Consider the following 26779-nt stretch of genomic DNA (forward strand, 5'->3'; position numbering starts at 1 on the left):
TCTCAGAATGTACACTCATTAGCATACCATAATCTGACATTAGTGTTATATGAATTAATGTTTGTGGAAGCAGGAAACAACATCGTTCTGGTCTGTGTTTTGTAGATGTTGGGGTCTGATTTCTGCTAGATCCTAGGATGATCTCTTCACTCTCTAACAGAGTGTCAGCCAAGAAGTTTAGCATCGTGTTACAAAGCTCTTAGTTGTTGTGGAAATCGGCCCACAATACCGTTTACTTTGTGCATCTACGTCATATCGCTGACAATACCTTTAAGTTTGTTTTGACCAAATAGACCATGATTGTGTTCCTTGCCTGGGAATCAACTGTAATGATTGCTTTCATCGTATTTGGATTTTAAAACAATTAAATTAGTTTACTCACATTTCTCAGGTCCAGACTTGATACAACACTCTCCACCATGGTCTCTGGTGTTGGTAAAGCAGAAGGATAGACTGATTAAACTAAATACAACTTATAAAGGCTTTATATAGCATGTGGCTATATAAAAATCACCTGATGTTTTGGAATCAAAACATTACTGCACGTAACGCGCCAATGTAATCTGAGATTTTTGGATATAAATATGCACATTATCGAACAAAAGATACATGTATTGTGTAACATGATGTCCTATGAGTGTCATCTGATGAAGATCATCAAAGGTTAGTGATTCATTTTATCTATATTTCTGCTTTTTTGTGACTCCTATCTTTGGCTGGGAAAATGGCTGCGTTTTTGTTTTTGTGATTTGGCTCTGACCTAACATATTTGAGACTGGGACAGAGGTTCACCTTCCAGCAGGACAATGACCCTAAGCATACTGCTAAAGCAACACTCGAGTGGTTTAAGGGAAAACATTTAAATGTCTTGGAATGGTCTAGTCAAAGCCCAGACCTCAATCCAATTTAGAATCTGTGGTATGACTTAAAGATTACTGTACACCAGCAGGAACCCATCCAACTTGAAGGAGCTGGAGCAGTTTTGCCTTGAAGAATGGGCAAAAATCCCAGTGGCTACATGTGCCAAGCTTATAGAGACATACCCCAAGAGACTTGCAGCTGTAATTGCTGCAAAAAAGTGGCTCTACAAAATATTGACTTTGGGGGGTGAATAGTCTCAAGCACAGTTTATTGTCTTATTTCTTGTTTGTTTCAAAATAAAAAATATTTTGCATCTTCAAAGTGATAGGCATGCTGTGTAAATCAAATTATACAACCACCCCCAAAATCTATTTTAATTCAAGGTTGTAAGGCAACAAAATAGGAAATGCCAAGGGGTTGATGAATACTTTTGCAAGGCACTGTACTTCTATGCTCGCTTCGAGTCAAATAACACTGAACCATGCATGAGCGCACCAGCTCTTCCAGAAGACTGATCACGCTCTCTGATGTAAGACCTTTAAAAGGTCAACATTCAGATGGATTACCAGTATGTGTACTACGAGCACATGCTTACCAACTGGAAAGTGTCTTCACTGACATTTTCAACCTCTCCCTGTCCGAGTCTGTAATACCAACATGTTTTAAGCAGACCACCATAGTTCCTGTGCCCACGAACACTAAGGTAACCTGCCAAAATGACTACCGACACGTAGCACTCAGGTCTGTAGCCATGACATGCTTTGAAAGACTGGTCATGGCTCACATCAACACCATTATCCCAGAAATCCTAGACCCCACTCCAATTTGCATACCGCCACAACAGATCATGCAATCTCTATTGCAATCCACACTGCCCTTTCCCACCTGGACAAAAGGAACTCACCATAGTGCCCTCAAAGCTAATCAATAAGCTAAGGTAAACACCTCCCTCTGCAACTGGATCCTGGACTTCCTGACGGGCCGCCCCCAGGTGGTAAGGGTAGGTAACAACACTTCCGCCACGCTGATCCTCAGCACAGGGGCCCCACAAGGGGTGCGTGCTCAGTCCCCTCCTGTACTCCCTATTCACTCATGACTGCACAGCCAGGCATGACTCCAACACCATCATTAAGTTTACAAATTACACAACAGTGGTACTATTTGCACCCACCCCCCTTACACCGCTGCTACTCTCTGTTGTTATTATCTATGCATAGTCACTTTAATAACTCTACCTACATGTACATATTACCTCAACTACCCGGTTCCCCCGCACATTGACTATTGGATGGAGGTCACTATTGTTATTTTACTGCTGCTCTTTCATTACTTGTTCCTCTTATTTCTTATTCTTATCCACATGTTTTTTCCAACTGCATTGTTGGTTAAAGGGCACGTAAGTAAGAATTTCGCTGTAAGGTTGTATTCAGCACATGTGACTAATGACATTTTATTTGGAAATGAGTGAGTGAGTTATAACACTAACAGCCTAACAGTGAGGATGTCCTATTTAATAGGTTCTGATGCCCTCTCGTGGTTAGAGTGAGACTGACATTACAGAGAGGAGAGCTAATCTAACTGTCTGAACATCCAACAGAACACATTAAAACACACCACTACTACGAATCTAACTGTCTGTAGGTCCAACAGAACACATTAAAACGCACCACTACTACTAATCTAATTGTGGGAATGATTCCAGAGGAAAACAAATGATGAAACATTGCTATGACTCACCTCTGAATGTTTTGGTCATCTATCTGACACAGGGTCACTGAGGAAGAGGAGGAGAAAACCCCAAACAGAAACCCAAATCCAGGATAGAGGGGTTCAGTGAATGTGGTCTGTCTTGTGTATAGGTGTTTCAGTGTACCAGAGGACACACTATAGATGGACAAAGTACCAGCTGGCCAGTCCAGATACACGCCAACTCTCATAGAATCAGGACGAGGGATGGATCTCCTACGGACTCCAGCTTGGAAAAAGTGATAATGACTGTCAGAGCAGACTAAACACCAGGACTCCTTATTGTGTCCAACGCTACTGTCATCTCCAGCTCCCTTCCTCATCATTCCTTTGTACACCACACCAAAGACAGTCATGCCATCATGCAGGTACCTATCCATCTCCACCTCCCAGTAATTACGAGATCCAGATAAGCCTTCTCTGCAGAGAACTTGGGGATGAAAGTCAAATCTGTCTGGATGGTCTTCATAATGCTGCTTCTCTTCCACCAATGTCACCTTCCTGTTCCCCTCAGACAGTATCAGGTTTGGGTGTGCTGTATTTGGGTCCAGGGTGAGATGACAGATATCTGTAGACAAACGGAGAGTTTAATCAAACCACATCTTCATATAAAATGTTGTATTGTAGGTACAGAACAAGTATTGATTAGTTACTATGTTACTATAGTTCTGAATATACAGTTAATTAGGATTGAAGAGACTTACATTTCCTCAGCCCTGATTTCAGCCTGCACTCTCCACCATGATTCACACTGTAGGAGAAACAGGTTATTGACTGACAAAGACCTAATAAAGCAGTCAACATTTAAACCATATTGTTGTGTTCTGGTGCACTATCCCAGTTCATTACTATCCTACCTACTGCATACAGAACAGAGTACAATTCATTACTAGAGACATACAGGTATTCTATCCTACCTACTGCATACAGAACAGAGTACAATTCATTACTAGAGACATACAGGTATTCTATCCTACCTACTGCATACAGAACGGAGTACAATTCCAACAGGATATCAGAGATGCAGAAGAAGAGTATTCATGTGGTGATGATGTATGCTGTGTTGGAGTGCTCAGCCTGCTGGGTAAACTTCCCCTTAATTCTACCATCATGTCCTCATGTTACTGACCCTACTACACTACATATGACACAACCGCTGCTCACATTATTGGGACATTTTTTCTGACTTACTTCAGCTTCGTCAGTTTATATGTGGGATCCACCAGAGCAGTTGAAAGCAGTCCCCCTGCAGAGTCTCCTGGGTGATTGTAGCTCAGGTCCAGCTCTTTCAGGTGGGAGAGGTTTGACCTCAGAGCTGAAGACAGAGCAGCACAGCCCTCCTCTGTGACCAGACAGCCAGACAGCCTACAGAGACACACAACAGCTGTCTAGGTTGATGTACTGGTGTCAATCATCTTATAGGACACCCATCCATTTGTCCATGACACAAACATTGTGATGAAACATTAGATGTTTTTGTTTTACTAAGCTCAGTACCGACCTGAATGTAACAGCTGTACTTTCCCCAGTGTGTGTAGTTTACAGTCTGGATCCTCCAGTCCAGCAGAGAGCAGTGTAACTCAGCTCAGTACCGACCTGACTGAAACAGCTGTACTTACCGCAGTGTGTGTAGTTTACAGTCTGGATCCTCCAGTCCAGCAGACAGCAGTGTAACTCAGCTCAGTACCGACCTGACTGAAACAGCTGTACTTACCCCAGTGTGTGTAGTTTACAGTCTGGATCCTCCAGTCCAGCAGACAGCAGTGTAACTCCTGAGTCCTGCAGGTCATTGTCTCTCAGCTCCAGTTGTTTCAGTTGTGAGTTGGGTGAACTCAGGACTGAGGCCAGATCTGAACAGCAACCCTTTGTCAGACCACACTGACCTAGACTAGAGGGCAGAAGAGCACATGATTGACACATCTTTAAAACATCCACACAATAACTCATACTGAAGATATTTAACTCACACTAGTGTCTGTTTGTTGCAGAGTGGACTGGTTAGTCCAACACAGAACAGCTCCACTCCTCTGTCTCCCAGGTCATTGTAGCTGAGGTCCAGTTCTCTCAAGGGGGAGTTTGGTGTCTGCAGAGCTGAGGTCAGAGTCTCACAGGATTCATGTGTGATTTTACAGTCAACCAGTCTGGAGAGAGGAGATATGTCGATTAGAGGTCGGCCGATTAATTAAGTTTTCATAATCGGTAATCAGCATTTTTGGATGCCGATTATGGCCGATTAAATTGCGATCCATGAGGAGACTGCGTGGCAGGCTGACCACCTGTTACTCCATGAGGAGACTGCGTGGCAGGCTGACCACCTGTTACTCCATGAGGAGACTGCGTGGCAGGCTGACCACCTGTTACACAAGTGCAGCATCAAAAGGACCTTGTTGCTGCAAGGAGCCAAGGTAAGTTGCTAGCTAGCATTAAACTTACCTTATAAAAAACAATCTATCTCCACATGATCACTAGTTAACTACACATGGTTGATGATATTACTAGGTTAGGCGTTGCATATAATCAATGCAGTGCCTTATAATTTATCATCGAATCACAGCCTACTTCGCCAAACGGCTGATGATTTAACAAAAGCGCAATCGCTACATTCCATGTCATTTGGGAACACTTTTCATTAGTTTTCATTAGTTAGATTTTTTTAATAGCAATGTATATTTTGCAATTCATCTCTTACTTCTTTGAACTGGTGTCTTGACTCATTTTAGAGGCAGTGGTCCCCCCCTCTCTCTCCCCAGAGAGACTCATTTTAGAGGCAGTGGTCCCCTCCTCTCTCTCCCCAGAGAGACTCATTTTAGAGGCAGCAGTGGTCTCCTCCTCTCTCTCCCCAGAGAGACTCATTTTGGAGGCAGTGGTCTCCTCCTCTCTCTCCCTAGAGAGACTCATTTTGGAGGCAGTGGTCCGCTCCTCTCTCTCCCCAGAGAGACTCATTTTGGAGGCAGTGGTCCGCTCCTCTCTCTCCCCAGAGAGACTCATTTTAGAGTCAGTGGTCCCCTCCTCTCTCTCGCCAGAGAGACTCATTTTAGAGTCAGTGGTCCCCTCCTCTCTCTCCCCAGAGAGACTCATTTTAGAGGCAGTGGTCCCCTCCTCTCTCTCCCCAGAGAGACTCATTTTAGAGGCCGTGGTCTCCTCCTCTCTCTCCCCAGAGAGACTCATATTAGATGTAAGTCAAAACTCACTCAGCTACAATAAGAAGAAACAGAACAGTCAATATTTCTGAACATTGTTGAAGAACCATAAACAATGACAACACATTTACTATCTGTGGTCAAAGAGTTCAATCAGCGACTTCATATTGTATCCAACATACACAGTCCACTATGTTAATAAAGATACACAGTCCAATATGTTATTAAAGATACACAGTCCAATATGTTATTAAAGATACACAGTCCACTATGTTATTAAAGATACACAGTCCACTATGTTATTAAAGATACACAGTCCACTATGTTATTAAAGATACACAGTCCAATATGTTATTAAAGATACACAGTCCACTATGTTATTAAAGATACACAGCCCAATATGTTATTAAACATACACAGTCCACTATGTTACATACACAGTCCACTATGTTATTAAAGATACACAGTCCACTATGTTATTAAACATACACAATCCACTATGTTATTAACGATACACAGTCCAATATGTTATTAAAGATACACAGTCCACTATGTTATTAAAGATACACAGTCCAATATGTTATTAAAGATACACAGTCCACTATGTTATTAAAGATACACAGTCCAATATGTTATTAAACATACACAGTCCACTATGTTATTAAAGATACACAGTCCAATATGTTATTAAACATACACAGTCCACTGTGTTATTAAAGATACACAGTCCACTATGTTATTAAAGATACACAGTCCACTATGTTATTAAAGATACACAGTCCACTATGTTAATAAAGATACACAGTCCACTATGTTATTAAACATACACAGTCCACTATGTTATTAAAGATACACAGTCCACTATGTTGTTAAAGATACACAGTCCAATATGTTTTTCATTTGATTTGACTTGGATCCCGATTAGCTGACTCCATAACAACAGCTAGTCTACCTGGTTGGATCCCCATTATCTGACCCCATAACAACAGCTACTCTACCTGGTTGGATCCCCTGACTCCAAAACAACAGCTAGTCTACCTGGTTGGATCCCCTGACTCCAAAACAACAGCTAGTCTACCTGGTTGGATCCCCTGACTCCATAACAGCAGCTAGTCTACCTGGTTGGATCCCCTGACTCCATAACAACAGCTAGTCTACCTGGTTGGATCCCATGACTCCATAACAACAGCTAGTCTACCTGGTTGGATCCCCTGACTCCATAACAACAGCTAGTCTACCTGGTTGGATCCCCTGACTCCATAACAACAGCTAGTCTACCTGGTTGGATCCCCTGACTCCATAACAACAGCTAGTCTACCTGGTTGGATCCCCTGACTCCATAACAACAGCTAGTCTACCTGGTTGGATCCCCTGACTCCATAACAACAGCTCGTCTACCTGGTTGGATCCCCTGACTCCATAACAACAGCTAGTCTACCTGGTTGGATCCCCTGACTCCATAACAACAGCTAGTCTACCTGGTTGGATCCCCTGACTCCATAACAACAGCTAGTCTACCTGGTTGGATTTCCATTAGCTGATCCCATAACAACAGCTAGTCTACCTGGTTGGATCCCCATTAGCTGACTCCATAACAACAGCTAGTCTACCTGATTGGATCCCCTGCCTCCATAACAACAGCTAGTCTACCTGGTTGGATCCCCTGACTCCATAACAACAGCTAGTCTATCTGGTTGGATCCCCATTAGCTGACTCCATAACACCTGGGGTCCAAACACAACTAACTAAAAGACATTACAGACATCGACTTTACAGTTTACATTGAAAGAAGGTAGTAGACATTATAAACATTTACCAAGTAGACATTACAGACTGTTAAAATAGCTGACAGGTAATTCTTCCTAACCCTTCGGCCTCATCAAGCAGCGCTTCCGAAAGATCAGAGTGAACACTTTGTCTGAGATTGCTGGTGTTGTGAAGAACAGCACAGTGACAGGGGTCACCATCCCACAGCTGGTTGGACTGGAGGATGGTACGGTGCAGGTGGAAAGCTATGGCTGGCAACAACACCTGACTCCGGTCTTCAGGCCACTGCCACAGATAAAGCAGAACCAGTACTTCAGGTGAATATAATTTTCATTGCATTGTATGAGGTTATTCTTCATATCTAAACTCGGGAGGTGAATTGATGTTATGCAAGGTTGTAATGTCTGTCTCAATTGGTTTAGTTATTTCCTGTTTTGCAGCATTGATGCTCTGAAGCCTGGTGTTGTTGTCAGCAAGGAGCATTGGGACTCAGTCGGGACCAGGTTTCTGTAGAGACCCATCCACGTTGCTAGATGTGGCTGGGGGTTATAGCATTTCTATCACATGACCCATCCTCGTTGCTAGATGTGGCTGGGGGGTATAGCATTTCTATCACATGACCCATCCACGTTGCTAGATGTGGCTGGGGGGTATAGCATTTCTATCACATGACCCATCAGTTTAGTGTCTGGATTAGCATCATCTAACATTTATACAATATTTATATCTGGACACTTTCTGTTGATCTGGAATTGTTCCTTATTTTAAGCTACTACTTTTAGTCGTAATCTTTACTACACTACTCACTGTTTATCACATGACCTCACATGTGAAGTGGGGTGATGGGTGGGGCTAAGACTTAAAGGGGGTGTGAACAATGCTGAATGGGTGGTGACAAAGGAGAGCTCTCCAGTAGGTGCACCAAAACATTCAGGGGCCATTTTCTCAATGGTGGGGTTTCAACTTTCAAAGCAGAATTACTTTGCCATTGTTCCTCAAATGCAGAGTATGATATACCATTTTGTATCTCTGTCTCTGATTTTTTTCCAATGTAAAAAACACATTTTCAAATGTTGCTATATAAGACTGAATCAAGGAGGTCGGTCACGTAAAGATTTAATGCCCCTTACCGCGCGTCACTTTTTACCGAATTGATGAGAGGGACTATTGTTCCTAAAAAAAAAACTACTTTAGATAATAATCACCTTAATGTGCTGTCAATCACCGATAACAATAATACCATACCTCCTAGCCCTGTAGCCTTTGTCAAATCACATTGGATCTTATTGATTAGGCTAATCACTATGAATCAATACCAACGTAAATAAGCCTAAAATATTAATTCTTGAACGTTTAAATCAATATTGTATTAACTTGGCGGATGTCTTAACCCCTAAATCATCTCTCTCTTTATGATGAACTAACTTCTCAAAAATACTTTTCTACATTACATTGTAAAAGAAAGCTACAAACCTCTGAAACACGTTTCTTCGACGATAACGTCCGTTACTTCCTCTACTTCCTTATACAAATATTTCCCGTTTCAACTAGTGATGGGTCGTTCGATAACGACAGGTTGTTTTTGAACGGATCTTTTTGGTGAACGTCGGTAACCGAATTGCATCGGTGAAAGAGCCGTTCATTTCGCTCCCTGGTTTACATACAACTACGAGGTGCTTTTTGAGCTCAAAACAACGATTACCTGCAGATAAGTTACACAATAATTCTCTGAAGAGGGTGAATCCTTACTGCAGAAACAATAAATAGTGGGCCGAGCGCGTCATTCTTGTCAAGGCTTTGTAGTGCGTAAAAAACAAACAGTTGATCTAATCATTTAAATACTAGTTATTGAAAAAAAGAAAAACGCCCACTTAATTCTTTGGCCAAAACTTTTGTATTTTCCTTATGTATGAATTTTAGTGACGTTGCCAGTTCTTGTTCCTGAATGTGTTTCGTTATTTGGTCCTCAAAACTTGAACTCGAGATTTACCCATTTGGAGATTGCAGCGTTTCCCGGAACCATATGATTGGTCGGGTAAGCTAATGCGTCATCACACTCCCTCATCTGATTGGTCGGGTAGGCGGACCTTCTGACTTTGTGGATGTGGTAACTAGTGAGCAAAGCAGATCACCACCTTTCTGAGTTTATCAACTTAATGTCGCATTCAAAACCACAGGGATCTCGGTAAAAAACTAAATCTGACTGGGAAAAATCGATTTGAACCGTCCTCTTTCCCGAGAGCTGACATCGTATTTTTCAGAGCTCCCAGTTGTTGTGATCGCGGCAAAAACTTTTCACATGAGCCCTTCATTTAGTTTCAATACCCATTGCCGCACGTCACTTTTACTTGCCCGAATTGACGAGAATTACTTTTATTTTTCAAAGAAACTAGTTTACGTGAAGTGAAAGAGCAGAAAGACAATAATCAATCATGTGCAGTCAATCGCCCACACCCTACCTACCTCATAGCCCTGTAGACTGCAATATAACATTGATTCATATTGACTAGGCTGATCAATATGAATCAGCATCAATGTAAGGAAGCCTAAAATAATCATTATTGAAAGTTGAAATCAGTATTGTAATAATTTAACAATTCTGCGGATGTCTTACCCCTCTCTGTGCGATGGCCTAACTTCTCCGAACCACTTTTCTCCATAAAATTGTAAAAGAACGGTACAGTACAAACCTTAGAAACATTTTTCTTCTAACGATATTGTCCATTTTTTCCTTTACTTCCTTATAAATGTACTTCCTATTTCAACACAGTGGGCTGGTTCAACATGTATACGATTATATTATATATTCACATTCATGTCATGTAACGTTTTCATACACTTAATGCAAGTATTCAGCCCATAAATTCATATTCTATCTGGTAGACGTGCATTTTGTATTATTTTATATCAGGATTTGTTTGAGTGATGTTTTGCAGTGCTACCAGCAGAGGGCAGTGTGACAACAACCAGGTTCAGCAGAAGGACGAAAAGACGGTCATATCTGTATTGTTATGGTAACATGATAGGATGGGTAACCAATGATAGACAATGATTCTGCAAACTCCTCCAAAATATTGATTATAATGTATAGCATATGAAGTAAAAAAAAATACTATTTATAATGTGAAGTTACATTGAACTAATCACACTAATCAAAGACACATTCACACACAGAGACCAACACACATTCAGAGATAGACATGCACAGACAAATACATTCCATTCCTTTTCCTGCCATTTATTGAAAATGTATTTGACAGAGATACTTCACATCAATCAACATTTTCTGTAAATGTGACAGATTTAGCCAGCTAGCTAGTTTAACTGTAGTCTCCGGGCAGGTAGATCTACGTAGGTTGAACAGCAATATGTCGTTCAGACACTCTCAAGTCATTGGTAAAGGAATGACAGGTTACACAGCTCCTTATATGTCCTTCAGACACTCTCAAGTCATTGGTAAAGGAGTGACAGGTTAACAGCTCCTTATATGTCCTTCAGACACTCTCAAGTCATTGGTAAAGGAGTGACAGGTCACACAGCTCCTTATATGTCCTTCAGACACTCTCAAGTCATTGGTAAAGGAGTGACAGGTCACACAGCTCCTTATATGTCCTTCAGACACTCTCAAGTCATTGGTAAAGGAGTGACAGGTCACACAGCTCCTTATATGTCTTTCAGACACTCTCAAGTCATTGGTAAAGGAGTGACAGGTTAACAGCTCCTTATATGTCTTTCAGACACTCTCAAGTCATTGGTAAAGGAGTGACAGGTTAACAGCTCCTTATATGTCCTTCAATGGTCAATGTGTTCCAGACATGAGGCTCTCACTGAGAAAACTGCTGATAGACTGAGATGGTTGTGTTGATATTCAGCCTCTCTCATGAACCTCTAACAGGCCAACACTGTACAATATATTCATCAAATACATTTATGTGGTTTTAAGTTGAATGCCAAATACTTAGAGCCAGTTTCCCAGACACATTCACAGTGAGTATGCAAATACAGTAAGTACATTCCAATAACATCACAATACATGTTTACAATATATATACAATACATGTTTACAATCTCCTCCAATAGGGTGTCATTTCAGATGGTAATCCTCGACCCCCTCATCTCCTCCAATAGGGTGTCATTTCAGATGGTAGTCCTCGACCCCCTCATCTCCTCCAATAGGGTGTCATTTCAGATGGTAATCTTAGTCTCCCCTCATCTCCTCCAATAGGGTGTCATTTCAGATGGTAATCCTAGACTCTCCTCATCTCCTCCAATAGGGTGTCATTTCAGATGGTAATCCTAGACTCTCCTCATCTCCTCCAATAGGGTGTCATTTCAGATGGTAATCCTCCACTCCCCTCATCTCCTCCAATAGGGTGTCATTTCAGATGGTAATCTTAGTCTCCCCTCATCTCCTCCAATAGGGTGTCATTTCAGATGGAAGTCCGTTTTCTTATACTCATACTAACCACACTAACCGTACTATTTGTGACGTGATTTGAGTATATAGTATGCTTATTGGTCATAGTACGATATAGTTTAGTATGCCAAAAGTTCCCGGATGTCGTACATATTCGCCAAAATATGAAGTTTACACGCAGAGGACACTAATTCCATACTTTTGGGCCCATAATGCAGTTCTTCATGAAATGGGCGGGGCTTCACATAGTTTTCAGATTTGAAGAAAATAGTGGAAAGTATGTTGCTGAAGTCCAACAACAGCGGATACAAATTAATTGCTTTAACAAATTATGACAAATGTTAAGAACATTTTGAGCAATGTAATAAAGTAATTACTTTTCCAATAAGTTACCTTACACGTAATGTTGGCTGATAATTTGCTAGCTACGCTGTCCTTACGAACCACATAGCATATCATTACAGCTGTATGTACCGGTATGTTAGCTACCTACCTGACGCTACAGTAGTTGGCTACTTATACATCAAACGTGCCAGTATATTAACTACAGGCTAACTAACTACTCAACGTTTATTGACTTGATTATTCCCGTCATTCTTAGTTTAGCTAAATGGTATAGTCGTTGTGCTTTCGTAAATTCTCTCTGTTTCTACTCCGATTTCAGAGCATCTCGCCTGAGAGACCAGAGCGCAGAATAATGAATTTACGAGGCGCTCAACACCCGTTGAATATGACCAGTGTCAGTAAACATCGGGGGAAAAAAAGCGTAATTAAATTGTTTCCAGCAGCACCAGAAAGCTCAAATCAACCCTACTCCTCTGTCTGAGCGTCCAGCACTCCAGATTTAATTTAATAACACACCCAAAGTCGAACAATGTCTAACTAGTAATTTGTTACGCTAACTAGCTAGCAAGAGGTTGCATAGCAACAGCATCAACTTCCGGTAGAGAAGGCAACGAGCTGGTCGGTTACAGTATACTAAAATTAACTAATAGTATGTAGTATATAATCATTAAGTATGTAGTATACAGTATACTAAAATGAACTAATAGTATGTAGTATATCCTCATTAAGTATGTGGTATACAGTATACTAAAATGAACTAATAGTATGTAGTATATAATCATTAAGTATGTAGTATACAGTATACTAAAATGAACTAATAGTATGTAGTATATACTCATTAAGTATGTAGTATACAGTATACTAAAATGAACTAATAGTATGTAGTATATACTCATTAAGTATGTAATATACAGTATGTTAGTATGGGTATTCAAACACAGCTCTAGACTCCTCTACCCCCTCATCTTGGCACACAAGACTGTCACCTCTAAACCAGAGACAATCACACAAACTCTGACTGTTGTCTACGGTCACACCCTCAAATAGCACCCTCCTCCTTATATAATGTACTGCTTCGCCCTATTCCCTATGGAGTGCACTAATATGACCAGGGCCCATAGGGCTCTCTATGGGGAATAGGATGCCATTTGGGACAGCTTTGGCTGATCAGTAAAGGTCGAGGGTCATGTTCAGGGGGTTGCCATGGAGATAGAGGAATATGTAGAATTAAAACGGGACGGCCAAACCTACTCCTGGAGAGATACTACTGGCCGTGCAGGCTTTTACTCCGACCCTGCTCTAACACACCTGATTCTACTAATCAGTCTAATCAGAACCTTGACTGGCAGAATGAGGTGTGTTAGAGCAGGGCTGAAGCAAAAGCCTGCAGACCCAGTAGCTCTCTGGGAGGAGGGTTGATATCACCAAGACCACTTTGGGTTCATACGGCATCAACTAGCTTTCTGATTGGTTTACCGGCCATCAACTAGCTTTCTGATTGGTTACCTCACATATAAAGCTAATTTAATGCCATAAGCAGATTTCCGTTGTGTGTAGTTGTGATTTCAACTGTAATCTCAGTCCATGATTGGATCTTGGTCACCCCTTTTATATTCTTTGTCTGGTATTTCTGAACAGGTGTGTTATGATCCTAGCAGATGTGTGTATGACTGATCACATAACAGGTGTTTATGTAACAGGTGTGTATGACTGATCACGGAACAGGTGTGTATGTGACAGGTGTGTATGAATGATCATGTAACAGGTGTGTATGCAACAGGTATCTTTGTAACAGGTGCGTATGCAACAGGTGCGTATGCAACAGGTGCGTATGCAACAGGTGTGTATGTGACAGGTGTGTATGAATGATGTAACAGGTGTGTATGTAACAGGTATCTTTGTAACAGGTGTGTATGTAACAGGTATCTTTGTAACAGGTGTATATGTAACAGGTGTGTATGTAACAGGTGTGTATGTAACAGGTGTGTGTACAGTAAACTACCCAGAAACAGAATACTTTCTCTTTATCATGTTAAAACTCAAACAAGAGCACTATGGAACCATGTTAGGAACCAAAAACTATATTTAATTGGTCTAGGATCAGGATCAACACTGTTACTACCCATTCTACCATTAGGCTGGTACCCCACCACTGTTACTATCCATTCTACCATTAGGTTGGTACCCCAACACTGTTACTATCCATTCTACCATTAGGTTGGTACCCCAACACTGTTACTATCCATTCTACCATTAGGTTGGTACCCCAACACTGTTACTATCCATTCTACCATTAGGTTGGTACCCCAACACTGTTACTATCCATTCTACCATTAGGTTGGTACCCCAACACTGTTACTATCCATTCTACCATTAGGTTGGTACCCCAACACTGTTACTATCCATTCTACCATTATGTTGGTACCCCAACACTGTTGATCTGAAGCTGTGAACAAAGACAGGGGTCAATCTCCCGAAGAAGGTTGATCATCCTGGAACACGACTCATTTCCTTTTCTCAACACCATGTCGATGATGTCACGTGCCTTCTCTGCCCTCTCAGCTATCACCTTCACTGACTCCATTTCCTCCTGGTTGATGACTGTGTGTTGCAGGAGTCTGTCCAGCAGACCATCCAGGACAGGTCCTGATACTCGTTTCACAAACTCTGTCCGTACAGAACGCAGCTGCTGCTCTGCAGAACCAGTCAGACTACTCTCAGCCGGACCTCCTGCCCCCAACACAGCACCTGAGAGAGTCAGGTTACAAAATAATTACATTTGTACATTTACATTTCAGTCATTTAGAAGCAGACTCCTAAAATAACAAGTCTTGAGAAAACATAATATTTTACAATAATGACCTGAACATATCACATATTCACATTTAGGTACGGTTTCACAGACATAGAAAAACAGACTGGGGCATTCAGAACCAGGCTAATCTACATCAACTCCTGGAGGAGATGTCATTGGGGCATTCAGAACCAGGCTAATCTACATCAAGTCCTGGAGGAGATGTCATTGTTCTTGAAGACAGTATTTTATAATCAGGACTAGTCCAGGTCCTACAGTAAACCATGTTGACTGACCCTCAAGTCATTGGTTTGTATCTCTCATGTTTACTTACTAGTTGAATGGGTTTCAGTGATGAATTCATCTGAAAGAAACAAAAATATGTTTTATCACTCTAAATAGCATCTGTCAGAAAAAGTTATAATTGACATATTCTCCTACATTTTTGTAGAGTTTCTTTCCATACTATACTCTCATCATCACCGATTAACTCCATCTCAATCCCTGTAATTTCCATATCCACCTTGAAAAAGCTTGGTGTGGTGACTCTATGTATGAGATGAATCCTCTGGGGGGAGGAAGGGGGAGAGAGAGTGAGGGAGGGGGAGAGAGAGCAAGAGAGAGAGAGAGGTTAAACAAAAACATGGTTAAACATTAATTAAAAACACAACTCTAAATCTTCCGCCACAGTAACTAAATATAACAGCCTCTGAATAACCCACATACTCAAACAGATCAATGTTAACCATTTTGTAACAGGCAAACTCAACCCTCAATCTGGCTGTCAACATCCCCTCCAGCATTCCCACCACGTCCACAGACCCCTGTCCCCGAATACTGTTCTTTCATGTCTATCAAATTGATAATTTAGCTGCCCCCTGACACAAAGTTAAGTAAGAGAACTATACCCCTTCTACTAAACCTGTACTTTACGCCCATCCCCTCGCCCCAAACTAGGCGCGAACCAGGGACGCTCTGCACACGTCAACAGTCACCCTCGAAGCATCGTTACCCATCGCTCCACAAAAGCCGTGGCCCTTGCAGAGCAAGGGGAACCACTACTTCAAGGTCTCAGAGCAAGTGACGTCACCGATTGAAATGCTATTAGCGCGCACCACTGCTAACTAGCTACCCATTTCACACCAGTTACACTCACCTCCCTTTTGACCTCCTCCTTTTCCGCAGCAACCAGTGATCCGGGTCACGGCACCAATGTAACAGTTTAACTTTAGACAATATATCAGTCCTGAAATTGGGCATCCCTGCCTGATGCCCCTTTGGATGGGGATGGGGCAGCTCAACCCACCCTCCCCATACACGAGGCCCCAGCAGACAGTAAACTCATCCAAGACAAAAAAAACATCCCCAAACCCAAAGGCTTTCATTGTTTTAAACATGGTGGTCCACACGGTCAAAAGCCTTCTCCTGATCCAAAGGAAGTAAACCCACATTCACATCAGACAGTTTACAAATGTCTAAAACATCTCTTATCAGAAACAAGTTCTCAACGATAGAGCGGTCAGGTCCACAGTACGACTGGTCCTTGTGGACCAACAGCCCCAGATATTCTTTCAACCTGTTTGAGAGACACTTAGATATTTTATATTCTGCACACAGCAATGCAACAAGTCGGCAGTTTTTTTAAAGGGCCAAATCCCCCCTTTTTGCAACTATGAAAGCACAACACGTTGACAGGATACAGGAAGAGAATACTCACGACAAGATTCACACACCACTTCATAAAAATCCCCCCCAATAGACAGCTGGGGTAGCACCCCAGTGCTTATAGAACTCAGATGGTAAAACATTGATGCCAGGGGCTCCGGGGTCCATCTGAGTGAGCAACTTCAATTCAATAGATTTTATGTCCTGTTCAAGGGCCCTGATAGTCTCTTTAACTTCAATACTAGACAGAGCAGTATACTGTTGACAAGACACACGTATTTGGGCCTTCCCAACCACCCACCATTGTCTCAAGGATTCAAAATTCAAATTAATAACCCTCAATTTTTCCCAAAACACCAAAAACTTTCCCCAAAACATTGCGTCATGTAACATCTTCATGTTAAAATACCAATAAGGTGATGACCTTCATGGACATGACAAGTGAATATTAACAGTAACAATATGGTGATCAGAAAAACCCTCAGGAGTAATGTCACCTTACAACCCTACTGCAGTAGTGATCAGATACATACAACCTGTTTAACCCTGCTGCACCAACACCACCTTCATTAAATACTACAGTAGAGCTCAGACACATACAACCTGTCTAACCTTGCTGCACCGACACCACCTTCATTAAATACTACAGTAGAGCTCAGATACATACAACCTGTCTAACCTTGCTGCACCGACACCACCTTCATTAACTACTACAGTAGAGCTCAGATACATACAACCTGTCTAACCTTGCTGCACCGACACCACCTTCATTAATTTTTAACCATGTGTACTGACTAACTTTTGCATTCTTTACACTCCACACATCAGAAAGCTCAAACTCAGTTAGTAGACCAGACAGACAAGAAGCCACGCTGTCTTAAGGTTTCCATTACTTGATCAAATACAGCAATGGACTCTGTACCCTCATCAGGAGCAGAAACATTACAAAAAAAACATTGACCACTAAAACCTAACCCTTGACAATCTCTAGATACCAGTCACCCTTAAGCCTGAGGAAAACAAAATTGCCGTCCCAGCACTGAAAGTAGTACTATGACTGAGTATATCAAATCAAATGTATTTATAAAGCCCTTCGTACATCAGCTGGTATCCCAAAGCGCTGAACAGAAACCCAGCCTAAAACCCCAAACAGCAGAACATGTGTAAAAGCTGCCCCTCCCACCATATTCCCCAGTCAACATCATTAGCATCATCATGTATGTCACGGTCGTCCTCCTCTTCATCTGAAGAGGAGAGGCGAGATGGATCGGAGGACCAAAATGCGGCGTGGTATGTGTTCATCATTAATTTTAATACAGAAAACGCTGAACACTGAAACCCTATACAAAAAACAATAAGCGAAAGAACCGTGAAGCTAAATGCAAACTGTGCTGAAACAAGCAATCAACATAGACAATCAGCCAACAAACAAACAGTGCAACCCAGGCTACCTAAGTATGATTCTCAATCAGAGACAACTAATGACACCTGCCTCTGATTGAGAACCATACTAGGCCGAAATCCCCAAATCATAGAAAATCAAACAAAGACTGCCCACCCAACTCACGCCCTGACCATACTAAATACAAAACAAAGGAAATAAAGGTCAGAACGTGACATGTATCTCCTGTTGAAAAAGTCTGGTCCAGAAACCCATTTACCTAGATTGTCCATTGACTCATCACCAGCTGCTATCATATCAGAAAATGTCCATATCCTTCTCCTGGTCCTCCTCAACTGAGGCCCCAGACACGTGACTCCCCTCTGCCACATCCCTCTCAACACTCCCCACTTGTACCGGGCATCTCCCCCACTGCCATCCCCATCTCCAGTGACATCCCCATGTGGGTTGTCATCACAACCAAAACCAGGACAATTCAACAAGAAATACAATATATCTAATTCTACCACTGAAAAAAAACAAAATCAGCGGCAAAAAGGAAACCACCCAGAAAAGTGAACAAGAAAGAAACCACAGGCGATCTAACTCCAGACAACACTCACACTCGCTCATACAATACCCAGCATGCACCAAACACTGCCAGCATGAACAGAGAGAGAGAGAGAGATATGTGACTTTTGACTTAAATGTCAGATTCATGTTCTTAGTCTACTAAAACTGTACCGGTGGAGTGATGGAGGTAGAACAGGGAATGTTCAGTCTGAAGTAACTATTCAGTTTGAAGGACCGCTCTGGTCTTGTGATGGGAATCCTTTTAGACCCTTGAAACTTGGATTCCTGTTGTTCCACAGCCTGTGAAACGAGGCACGGAATACACAGCCAGTCAATGTATAGTCTGATTCAAACATGATTCAGAAAACTAGCAACACACTTATCTTCATGTAACAAGTGTCAACATAACTAACATAACGAACCAGTGGTGGAGTTTAAGGTCATCTCTATAATAATGAAACCTCACCTGTATCTGGCCGGGGTCACTGGGGAACAGGTATAGGCGTTGAATTAGTTTTTCCTTTATCACTGTCAGATAGAGCATCAGCTCACAGTGGACATCTACGTTCCAAGACAGTAATCTCAGTATCAGGGAGATAGGTGAGAACTTGGGATGGAGAATCTTAACATGGAATCTGGTGACCTCATGCACTTCCTCTAAAGACACTCCATGTTCCTCTACATGAAGAATCTTCATCTCATTCCTCAGGGAAGGGTTGGTCCCTGAACAACACAATAAAAAGGAGACAGGAAGACAAATATTGTATTATTCATCCAACTAAAACACAAAGAATTTGCAGTACCAGATCACAGTAAACTCAAACTCCCAGAATAGTTCATTCATTCAGGAAGTGAAACTCAGTTCAGAAAGAATACTATTTCTATATGGTTTTACCTAAACAGACACAGTGTGGCAGATGAACTTCCTCCAGTTCACCTAACTCCATAGTGATGTCCAGCAATGGACCACCTTGTGTGTACTGCATGTCTTTCAGAAGTTGACTGTAGGGTTCCCAGTTCCTGAGGTGATACTTCAGAATGACATCTCTCTCACACAGCCAGCGGAGCCCAGACACTGTGCACTCATAACTCCCTTTAGGTGTCCTGTGTCTGAGAGCAACAACAAGATATGGTAGAGAGGGTCAATGGTCAAATGGAGAGGTTGGATAAGAATACTATTCCCAAAGGTAATGGGGAAATACACTAGCAGGTGGAATGAAATGTTAAAAGTAGTTTCTTTACCTGAACATTATAACTCCCTGGACAGTGGAAGTCAAGGGTTCAATCTGAAGCCAGTGTGTGGATTCCTGAACAAGGACAAGCATATCAGTAATACATATGGGGCCTGTTTCCTGGACACAGATCAATGGAAGTTTCAATAGAAAGATCTTTAAGGTCCAGGACTAGACTTAATCAGTGTCTGGGAAACTGGCCCATTAAACCAAAGTAACTCATCTAATATTTTTATTCAATGTTACATGGAATGCTGGTATCCCAAAGTGCTGAACAGAAACCCAGCCTAAAATCCCAAACAGCAAAAAATGTGTAAAAGCTTCCCTTTCCAACATATTCCCCAGTCAACCTCATTAGGCGCGGGGACGGCAGGGTAGCCTAGTGGTTAGAGCGTTGGACTAGTAACCGGAAGGACTGTTACTAAAGCAGAACACAGGATTGTCTATATCCCAGTATGAATGGTTGGTCAGTACACATCTGGCTTTGAGACTGTGCCTGACTCCTGCAGGTATGTAAAAGTAAGAATTGACATTATGACTTACCTCAACATGGTCACAAGTCTTACAGCTCTGAGGAATCCCTGAAGTCAAAAGTAGTTGGTTAAAATTGACAATGTAATACTGAATTCATAATTATTAAATAGACTTGTAATAAAAATGAATATACCTAAGCAACAGTCTCAGAATGTACACTCATTAGCATACCATAATCTGACATTAGTGTTATATGAATTAATGTTTGTGGAAGCAGGAAACAACATCGTTCTGGTCTGTGTTTTGTAGATGTTGGGGTCTGATTTCTGCTAGATCCTAGGATGATCTCTTCACTCTCTAACAGAGTGTCAGCCAAGAAGTTTAGCATCGTGTTACAAAGCTCTTAGTTGTTGTGGAAATCGGCCCACAATACCGTTTACTTTGTGCATCTACGTCATATCGCTGACAATACCTTTAAGTTTGTTTTGACCAAATAGACCATGATTGTGTTCCTTGCCTGGGAATCAACTGTAATGATTGCTTTCATCGTATTTGGATTTTAAAACAATTAAATTAGTTTACTCACATTTCTCAGGTCCAGACTTGATACAACACTCTCCACCATGGTCTCTGGTGTTGGTAAAGCAGAAGGATAGACTGATTAAACTAAATACAACTTATAAAGGCTTTATATAGCATGTGGCTATATAAAAATCACCTGATGTTTTGGAATCAAAACATTACTGCACGTAACGCGCCAATGTAATCTGAGATTTTTGGATATAAATATGCACATTATCGAACAAAAGATACATGTATTGTGTAACATGATGTCCTATGAGTGTCATCTGATGAAGATCATCAAAGGTTAGTGATTCATTTTATCTATATTTCTGCTTTTTTGTGACTCCTATCTTTGGCTGGGAAAATGGCTGCGTTTTTGTTTTTGTGATTTGGCTCTGACCTAACATATTTGAGACTGGGACAGAGGTTCACCTTCCAGCAGGACAATGACCCTAAGCATACTGCTAAAGCAACACTCGAGTGGTTTAAGGGAAAACATTTAAATGTCTTGGAATGGTCTAGTCAAAGCCCAGACCTCAATCCAATTTAGAATCTGTGGTATGACTTAAAGATTACTGTACACCAGCAGGAACCCATCCAACTTGAAGGAGCTGGAGCAGTTTTGCCTTGAAGAATGGGCAAAAATCCCAGTGGCTACATGTGCCAAGCTTATAGAGACATACCCCAAGAGACTTGCAGCTGTAATTGCTGCAAAAAAGTGGCTCTACAAAATATTGACTTTGGGGGGTGAATAGTCTCAAGCACAGTTTATTGTCTTATTTCTTGTTTGTTTCAAAATAAAAAACATTTTGCATCTTCAAAGTGATAGGCATGCTGTGTAAATCAAATTATACAACCACCCCCAAAATCTATTTTAATTCAAGGTTGTAAGGCAACAAAATAGGAAATGCCAAGGGGTTGATGAATACTTTTGCAAGGCACTGTACTTCTATGCTCGCTTCGAGTCAAATAACACTGAACCATGCATGAGCGCACCAGCTCTTCCAGAAGACTGATCACGCTCTCTGATGTAAGACCTTTAAAAGGTCAACATTCAGATGGATTACCAGTATGTGTACTACGAGCACATGCTTACCAACTGGAAAGTGTCTTCACTGACATTTTCAACCTCTCCCTGTCCGAGTCTGTAATACCAACATGTTTTAAGCAGACCACCATAGTTCCTGTGCCCACGAACACTAAGGTAACCTGCCAAAATGACTACCGACACGTAGCACTCAGGTCTGTAGCCATGACATGCTTTGAAAGACTGGTCATGGCTCACATCAACACCATTATCCCAGAAATCCTAGACCCCACTCCAATTTGCATACCGCCACAACAGATCATGCAATCTCTATTGCAATCCACACTGCCCTTTCCCACCTGGACAAAAGGAACTCACCATAGTGCCCTCAAAGCTAATCAATAAGCTAAGGTAAACACCTCCCTCTGCAACTGGATCCTGGACTTCCTGACGGGCCGCCCCCAGGTGGTAAGGGTAGGTAACAACACTTCCGCCACGCTGATCCTCAGCACAGGGGCCCCACAAGGGGTGCGTGCTCAGTCCCCTCCTGTACTCCCTATTCACTCATGACTGCACAGCCAGGCATGACTCCAACACCATCATTAAGTTTACAAATGACACAACAGTGGTACTATTTGCACCCACCCCCCTTACACCGCTGCTACTCTCTGTTGTTATTATCTATGCATAGTCACTTTAATAACTCTACCTACATGTACATATTACCTCAACTACCCGGTTCCCCCGCACATTGACTATTGGATGGAGGTCACTATTGTTATTTTACTGCTGCTCTTTCATTACTTGTTCCTCTTATTTCTTATTCTTATCCACATGTTTTTTCCAACTGCATTGTTGGTTAAAGGGCACGTAAGTAAGAATTTCGCTGTAAGGTTGTATTCAGCACATGTGACTAATGACATTTTATTTGGAAATGAGTGAGTGAGTTATAACACTAACAGCCTAACAGTGAGGATGTCCTATTTAATAGGTTCTGATGCCCTCTCGTGGTTAGAGTGAGACTGACATTACAGAGAGGAGAGCTAATCTAACTGTCTGAACATCCAACAGAACACATTAAAACACACCACTACTACGAATCTAACTGTCTGTAGGTCCAACAGAACACATTAAAACGCACCACTACTACTAATCTAATTGTGGGAATGATTCCAGAGGAAAACAAATGATGAAACATTGCTATGACTCACCTCTGAATGTTTTGGTCATCTATCTGACACAGGGTCACTGAGGAAGAGGAGGAGAAAACCCCAAACAGAAACCCAAATCCAGGATAGAGGGGTTCAGTGAATGTGGTCTGTCTTGTGTATAGGTGTTTCAGTGTACCAGAGGACACACTATAGATGGACAAAGTACCAGCTGGCCAGTCCAGATACACGCCAACTCTCATAGAATCAGGACGAGGGATGGATCTCCTACGGACTCCAGCTTGGAAAAAGTGATAATGACTGTCAGAGCAGACTAAACACCAGGACTCCTTATTGTGTCCAACGCTACTGTCATCTCCAGCTCCCTTCCTCATCATTCCTTTGTACACCACACCAAAGACAGTCATGCCATCATGCAGGTACCTATCCATCTCCACCTCCCAGTAATTACGAGATCCAGATAAGCCTTCTCTGCAGAGAACTTGGGGATGAAAGTCAAATCTGTCTGGATGGTCTTCATAATGCTGCTTCTCTTCCACCAATGTCACCTTCCTGTTCCCCTCAGACAGTATCAGGTTTGGGTGTGCTGTATTTGGGTCCAGGGTGAGATGACAGATATCTGTAGACAAACGGAGAGTTTAATCAAACCACATCTTCATATAAAATGTTGTATTGTAGGTACAGAACAAGTATTGATTAGTTACTATGTTACTATAGTTCTGAATATACAGTTAATTAGGATTGAAGAGACTTACATTTCCTCAGCCCTGATTTCAGCCTGCACTCTCCACCATGATTCACACTGTAGGAGAAACAGGTTATTGACTGACAAAGACCTAATAAAGCAGTCAACATTTAAACCATATTGTTGTGTTCTGGTGCACTATCCCAGTTCATTACTATCCTACCTACTGCATACAGAACAGAGTACAATTCATTACTAGAGACATACAGGTATTCTATCCTACCTACTGCATACAGAACAGAGTACAATTCATTACTAGAGACATACAGGTATTCTATCCTACCTACTGCATACAGAACGGAGTACAATTCCAACAGGATATCAGAGATGCAGAAGAAGAGTATTCATGTGGTGATGATGTATGCTGTGTTGGAGTGCTCAGCCTGCTGGGTAAACTTCCCCTTAATTCTACCATCATGTCCTCATGTTACTGACCCTACTACACTACATATGACACAACCGCTGCTCACATTATTGGGACATTTTTTCTGACTTACTTCAGCTTCGTCAGTTTATATGTGGGATCCACCAGAGCAGTTGAAAGCAGTCCCCCTGCAGAGTCTCCTGGGTGATTGTAGCTCAGGTCCAGCTCTTTCAGGTGGGAGAGGTTTGACCTCAGAGCTGAAGACAGAGCAGCACAGCCCTCCTCTGTGACCAGACAGCCAGACAGCCTACAGAGACACACAACAGCTGTCTAGGTTGATGTACTGGTGTCAATCATCTTATAGGACACCCATCCATTTGTCCATGACACAAACATTGTGATGAAACATTAGATGTTTTTGTTTTACTAAGCTCAGTACCGACCTGAATGTAACAGCTGTACTTTCCCCAGTGTGTGTAGTTTACAGTCTGGATCCTCCAGTCCAGCAGAGAGCAGTGTAACTCAGCTCAGTACCGACCTGACTGAAACAGCTGTACTTACCGCAGTGTGTGTAGTTTACAGTCTGGATCCTCCAGTCCAGCAGACAGCAGTGTAACTCAGCTCAGTACCGACCTGACTGAAACAGCTGTACTTACCCCAGTGTGTGTAGTTTACAGTCTGGATCCTCCAGTCCAGCAGACAGCAGTGTAACTCCTGAGTCCTGCAGGTCATTGTCTCTCAGCTCCAGTTGTTTCAGTTGTGAGTTGGGTGAACTCAGGACTGAGGCCAGATCTGAACAGCAACCCTTTGTCAGACCACACTGACCTAGACTAGAGGGCAGAAGAGCACATGATTGACACATCTTTAAAACATCCACACAATAACTCATACTGAAGATATTTAACTCACACTAGTGTCTGTTTGTTGCAGAGTGGACTGGTTAGTCCAACACAGAGCAGCTCCACTCCTCTGTCTCCCAGGTCATTGTAGCTGAGGTCCAGTTCTCTCAGGGGGGAGTTTGGTGTCTGCAGAGCTGAGGCCAGAGTCTCACAGGATTTATATGTGAGGTAACAGTCAGCCAGTCTGGAGAGAGGAGATATGTTGATTCACTGTTAAATATGCAAAGATTTAACAATAATGAGATGCATTAAGACAATAACAGAAGGACATGATTTACCAATGTTAAAAAAATACTTTTTACCCTTTTAATTATTTTATATATATTTAGTATACGTTTTTACAAGATGAGTGATGAGAAGAGAATCGTCCAGCTCATTGGGTCTCTCTCTACACCCCCTATATGCCATGTCATGAAATATGCAGACAGTATGTTTACATTGTAATACTTCTGACAGACAACTTCTATCTCCGCCCATAACTTTAGGAATTATAGCATTCCCAGAAAGCATGAATTATTGACTCATTGTTAGTTTTACACTTAAGACATGGCTCTGTCGTTGTGCTGTAGAATTTGTTAATTTTGTCTCGTGTAACAAATTCTATACATTACTTTATACTGGATTAACCATACATTTTTGCTAACTTTAATTTCATTAGTTATGTTCCAACATTCCCTCCATCTTGTGCCAATTTCAGTTATTTTTAAGTCTTGGTTCCAATAGTAAAACATTTTTTTTCTCTAAAAACACATACTAACTCACACAAGATATTTAACCTTAGTTTGATATATTTATCACGTTTGATGAATGTTTCAGCATATTTACCAAGATGTTAAAATAATGTTAAAAACCTAACACATACTAGCTACATACAAAATATATAAACTCTATAAAGACAGTGGATACTGAAGATATTTAACTCACACTAGTGTCTGTATGTTGCAGAGGGGACTGGTTAGTCCAACACAGAGCAGCTCCACTCCTCTGTCTCCCAGGTCATTGTAGCTGAGGTCCAGTTCTCTCAGGGGGGAGTTTGGTGTCTGCAGAGCTGAGGCCAGAGTCTCACAGGATTCATATGTGAGTTCACAGTCAACCAGTCTGGAGAGAGGAGATATGTTGACACACTGTTAAATATGCAAAGATTTAAGAATAATGTTATTCATTAAGACAATAACAGAAGGAAATGATTAAACAATGTTAAAAACATACAAACTATTTACAAAATATATAAAACACACAGTGGATACTGAAGATTACGGACATATTCAATCAATCCTTATCCCAGTCTGCTGTTCCCACATGCTTCAAGAGGGCCACCATTCTCCCTGTTCCCAAGAAAGCTAAGGTAACTGAGTAGCACTCACTTCCGTCATCATGAAGTGCTTTGAGAGACTAGTCAAGGACCATATCACCTCCACCCTACCTGACACCCTAGACCCACTCCAATTTGCTTACCGCCCAAATAGGTCCACAGACGACGCAATCGCAACCACACTGCACACTGCCCTAACCCATCTGGACAAGAGGAATACCTATGTGAGAATGCTGTTCATCAACTACAGCTCAGCATTTAACACCATAGTACCCTCCAAACTCGTCACCAAGCTCGAGACCAT

The 26779-nt window shown here is 41.8% G+C and overlaps 2 protein-coding genes across 2 annotated transcripts; both read right to left on the bottom strand.

Moving 5' to 3' along the window:
- Positions 1 to 303: 303 nt before the first annotated feature.
- On the bottom strand, positions 304 to 26779 carry LOC139395762 (ribonuclease inhibitor-like). The gene is made up of 10 exons (XM_071143120.1): positions 26749 to 26779; positions 26088 to 26211; positions 25256 to 25347; positions 24921 to 24999; positions 4575 to 4748; positions 4322 to 4495; positions 3799 to 3972; positions 3312 to 3358; positions 2599 to 3175; positions 304 to 426 (listed from the first exon to the last, which is right to left on the bottom strand). The coding sequence occupies exons 1-10, from the start codon at positions 26777 to 26779 to the stop codon at positions 375 to 377; spliced, it is 1524 nt and encodes a 507-aa protein (XP_070999221.1). The 3' UTR covers positions 304 to 374.
- On the bottom strand, positions 14254 to 19788 carry LOC139395760 (NACHT, LRR and PYD domains-containing protein 1 homolog). The gene is made up of 6 exons (XM_071143118.1): positions 19585 to 19788; positions 19156 to 19412; positions 18861 to 18989; positions 15512 to 15638; positions 15405 to 15434; positions 14254 to 15024 (listed from the first exon to the last, which is right to left on the bottom strand). The coding sequence occupies exons 1-6, from the start codon at positions 19673 to 19675 to the stop codon at positions 14690 to 14692; spliced, it is 969 nt and encodes a 322-aa protein (XP_070999219.1). The 5' UTR covers positions 19676 to 19788; the 3' UTR covers positions 14254 to 14689.

Source organism: Oncorhynchus clarkii, unplaced genomic scaffold (genome assembly GCF_045791955.1).
Source record: "Oncorhynchus clarkii lewisi isolate Uvic-CL-2024 unplaced genomic scaffold, UVic_Ocla_1.0 unplaced_contig_9079_pilon_pilon, whole genome shotgun sequence".
Classification (NCBI taxonomy): Eukaryota; Metazoa; Chordata; class Actinopteri; order Salmoniformes; family Salmonidae; genus Oncorhynchus; species Oncorhynchus clarkii.

Excerpts from the sequence above, each read along its gene's own strand:
- LOC139395760 (XM_071143118.1), bottom strand. The coding sequence starts at position 19,675 with ATGCAGTACACACAAGGTGGTCCATTGCTGGACATCACTATGGAGTTA. Across the intron at positions 18,990-19,155 it reads GTGACCCCGGCCAGATACAG|GCTGTGGAACAACAGGAATC; the intron begins GTGAGGTTTCAT and ends CTCGTTTCACAG. Across the intron at positions 15,025-15,404 it reads CACTGAAACCCATTCAACTA|GTGCTGTGTTGGGGGCAGGA; the intron begins GTAAGTAAACAT and ends TGACTCTCTCAG.
- LOC139395762 (XM_071143120.1), bottom strand. The coding sequence starts at position 26,779 with ATGGTCTCGAGCTTGGTGACGAGTTTGGAGG. Across the intron at positions 26,212-26,748 it reads CTTGGTGACGAGTTTGGAGG|CTCTGCAGACACCAAACTCC; the intron begins GTACTATGGTGT and ends CTCTGGCCTCAG. Across the intron at positions 427-2,598 it reads GATGACCAAAACATTCAGAG|AGACCATGGTGGAGAGTGTT; the intron begins GTGAGTCATAGC and ends TACCAACACCAG.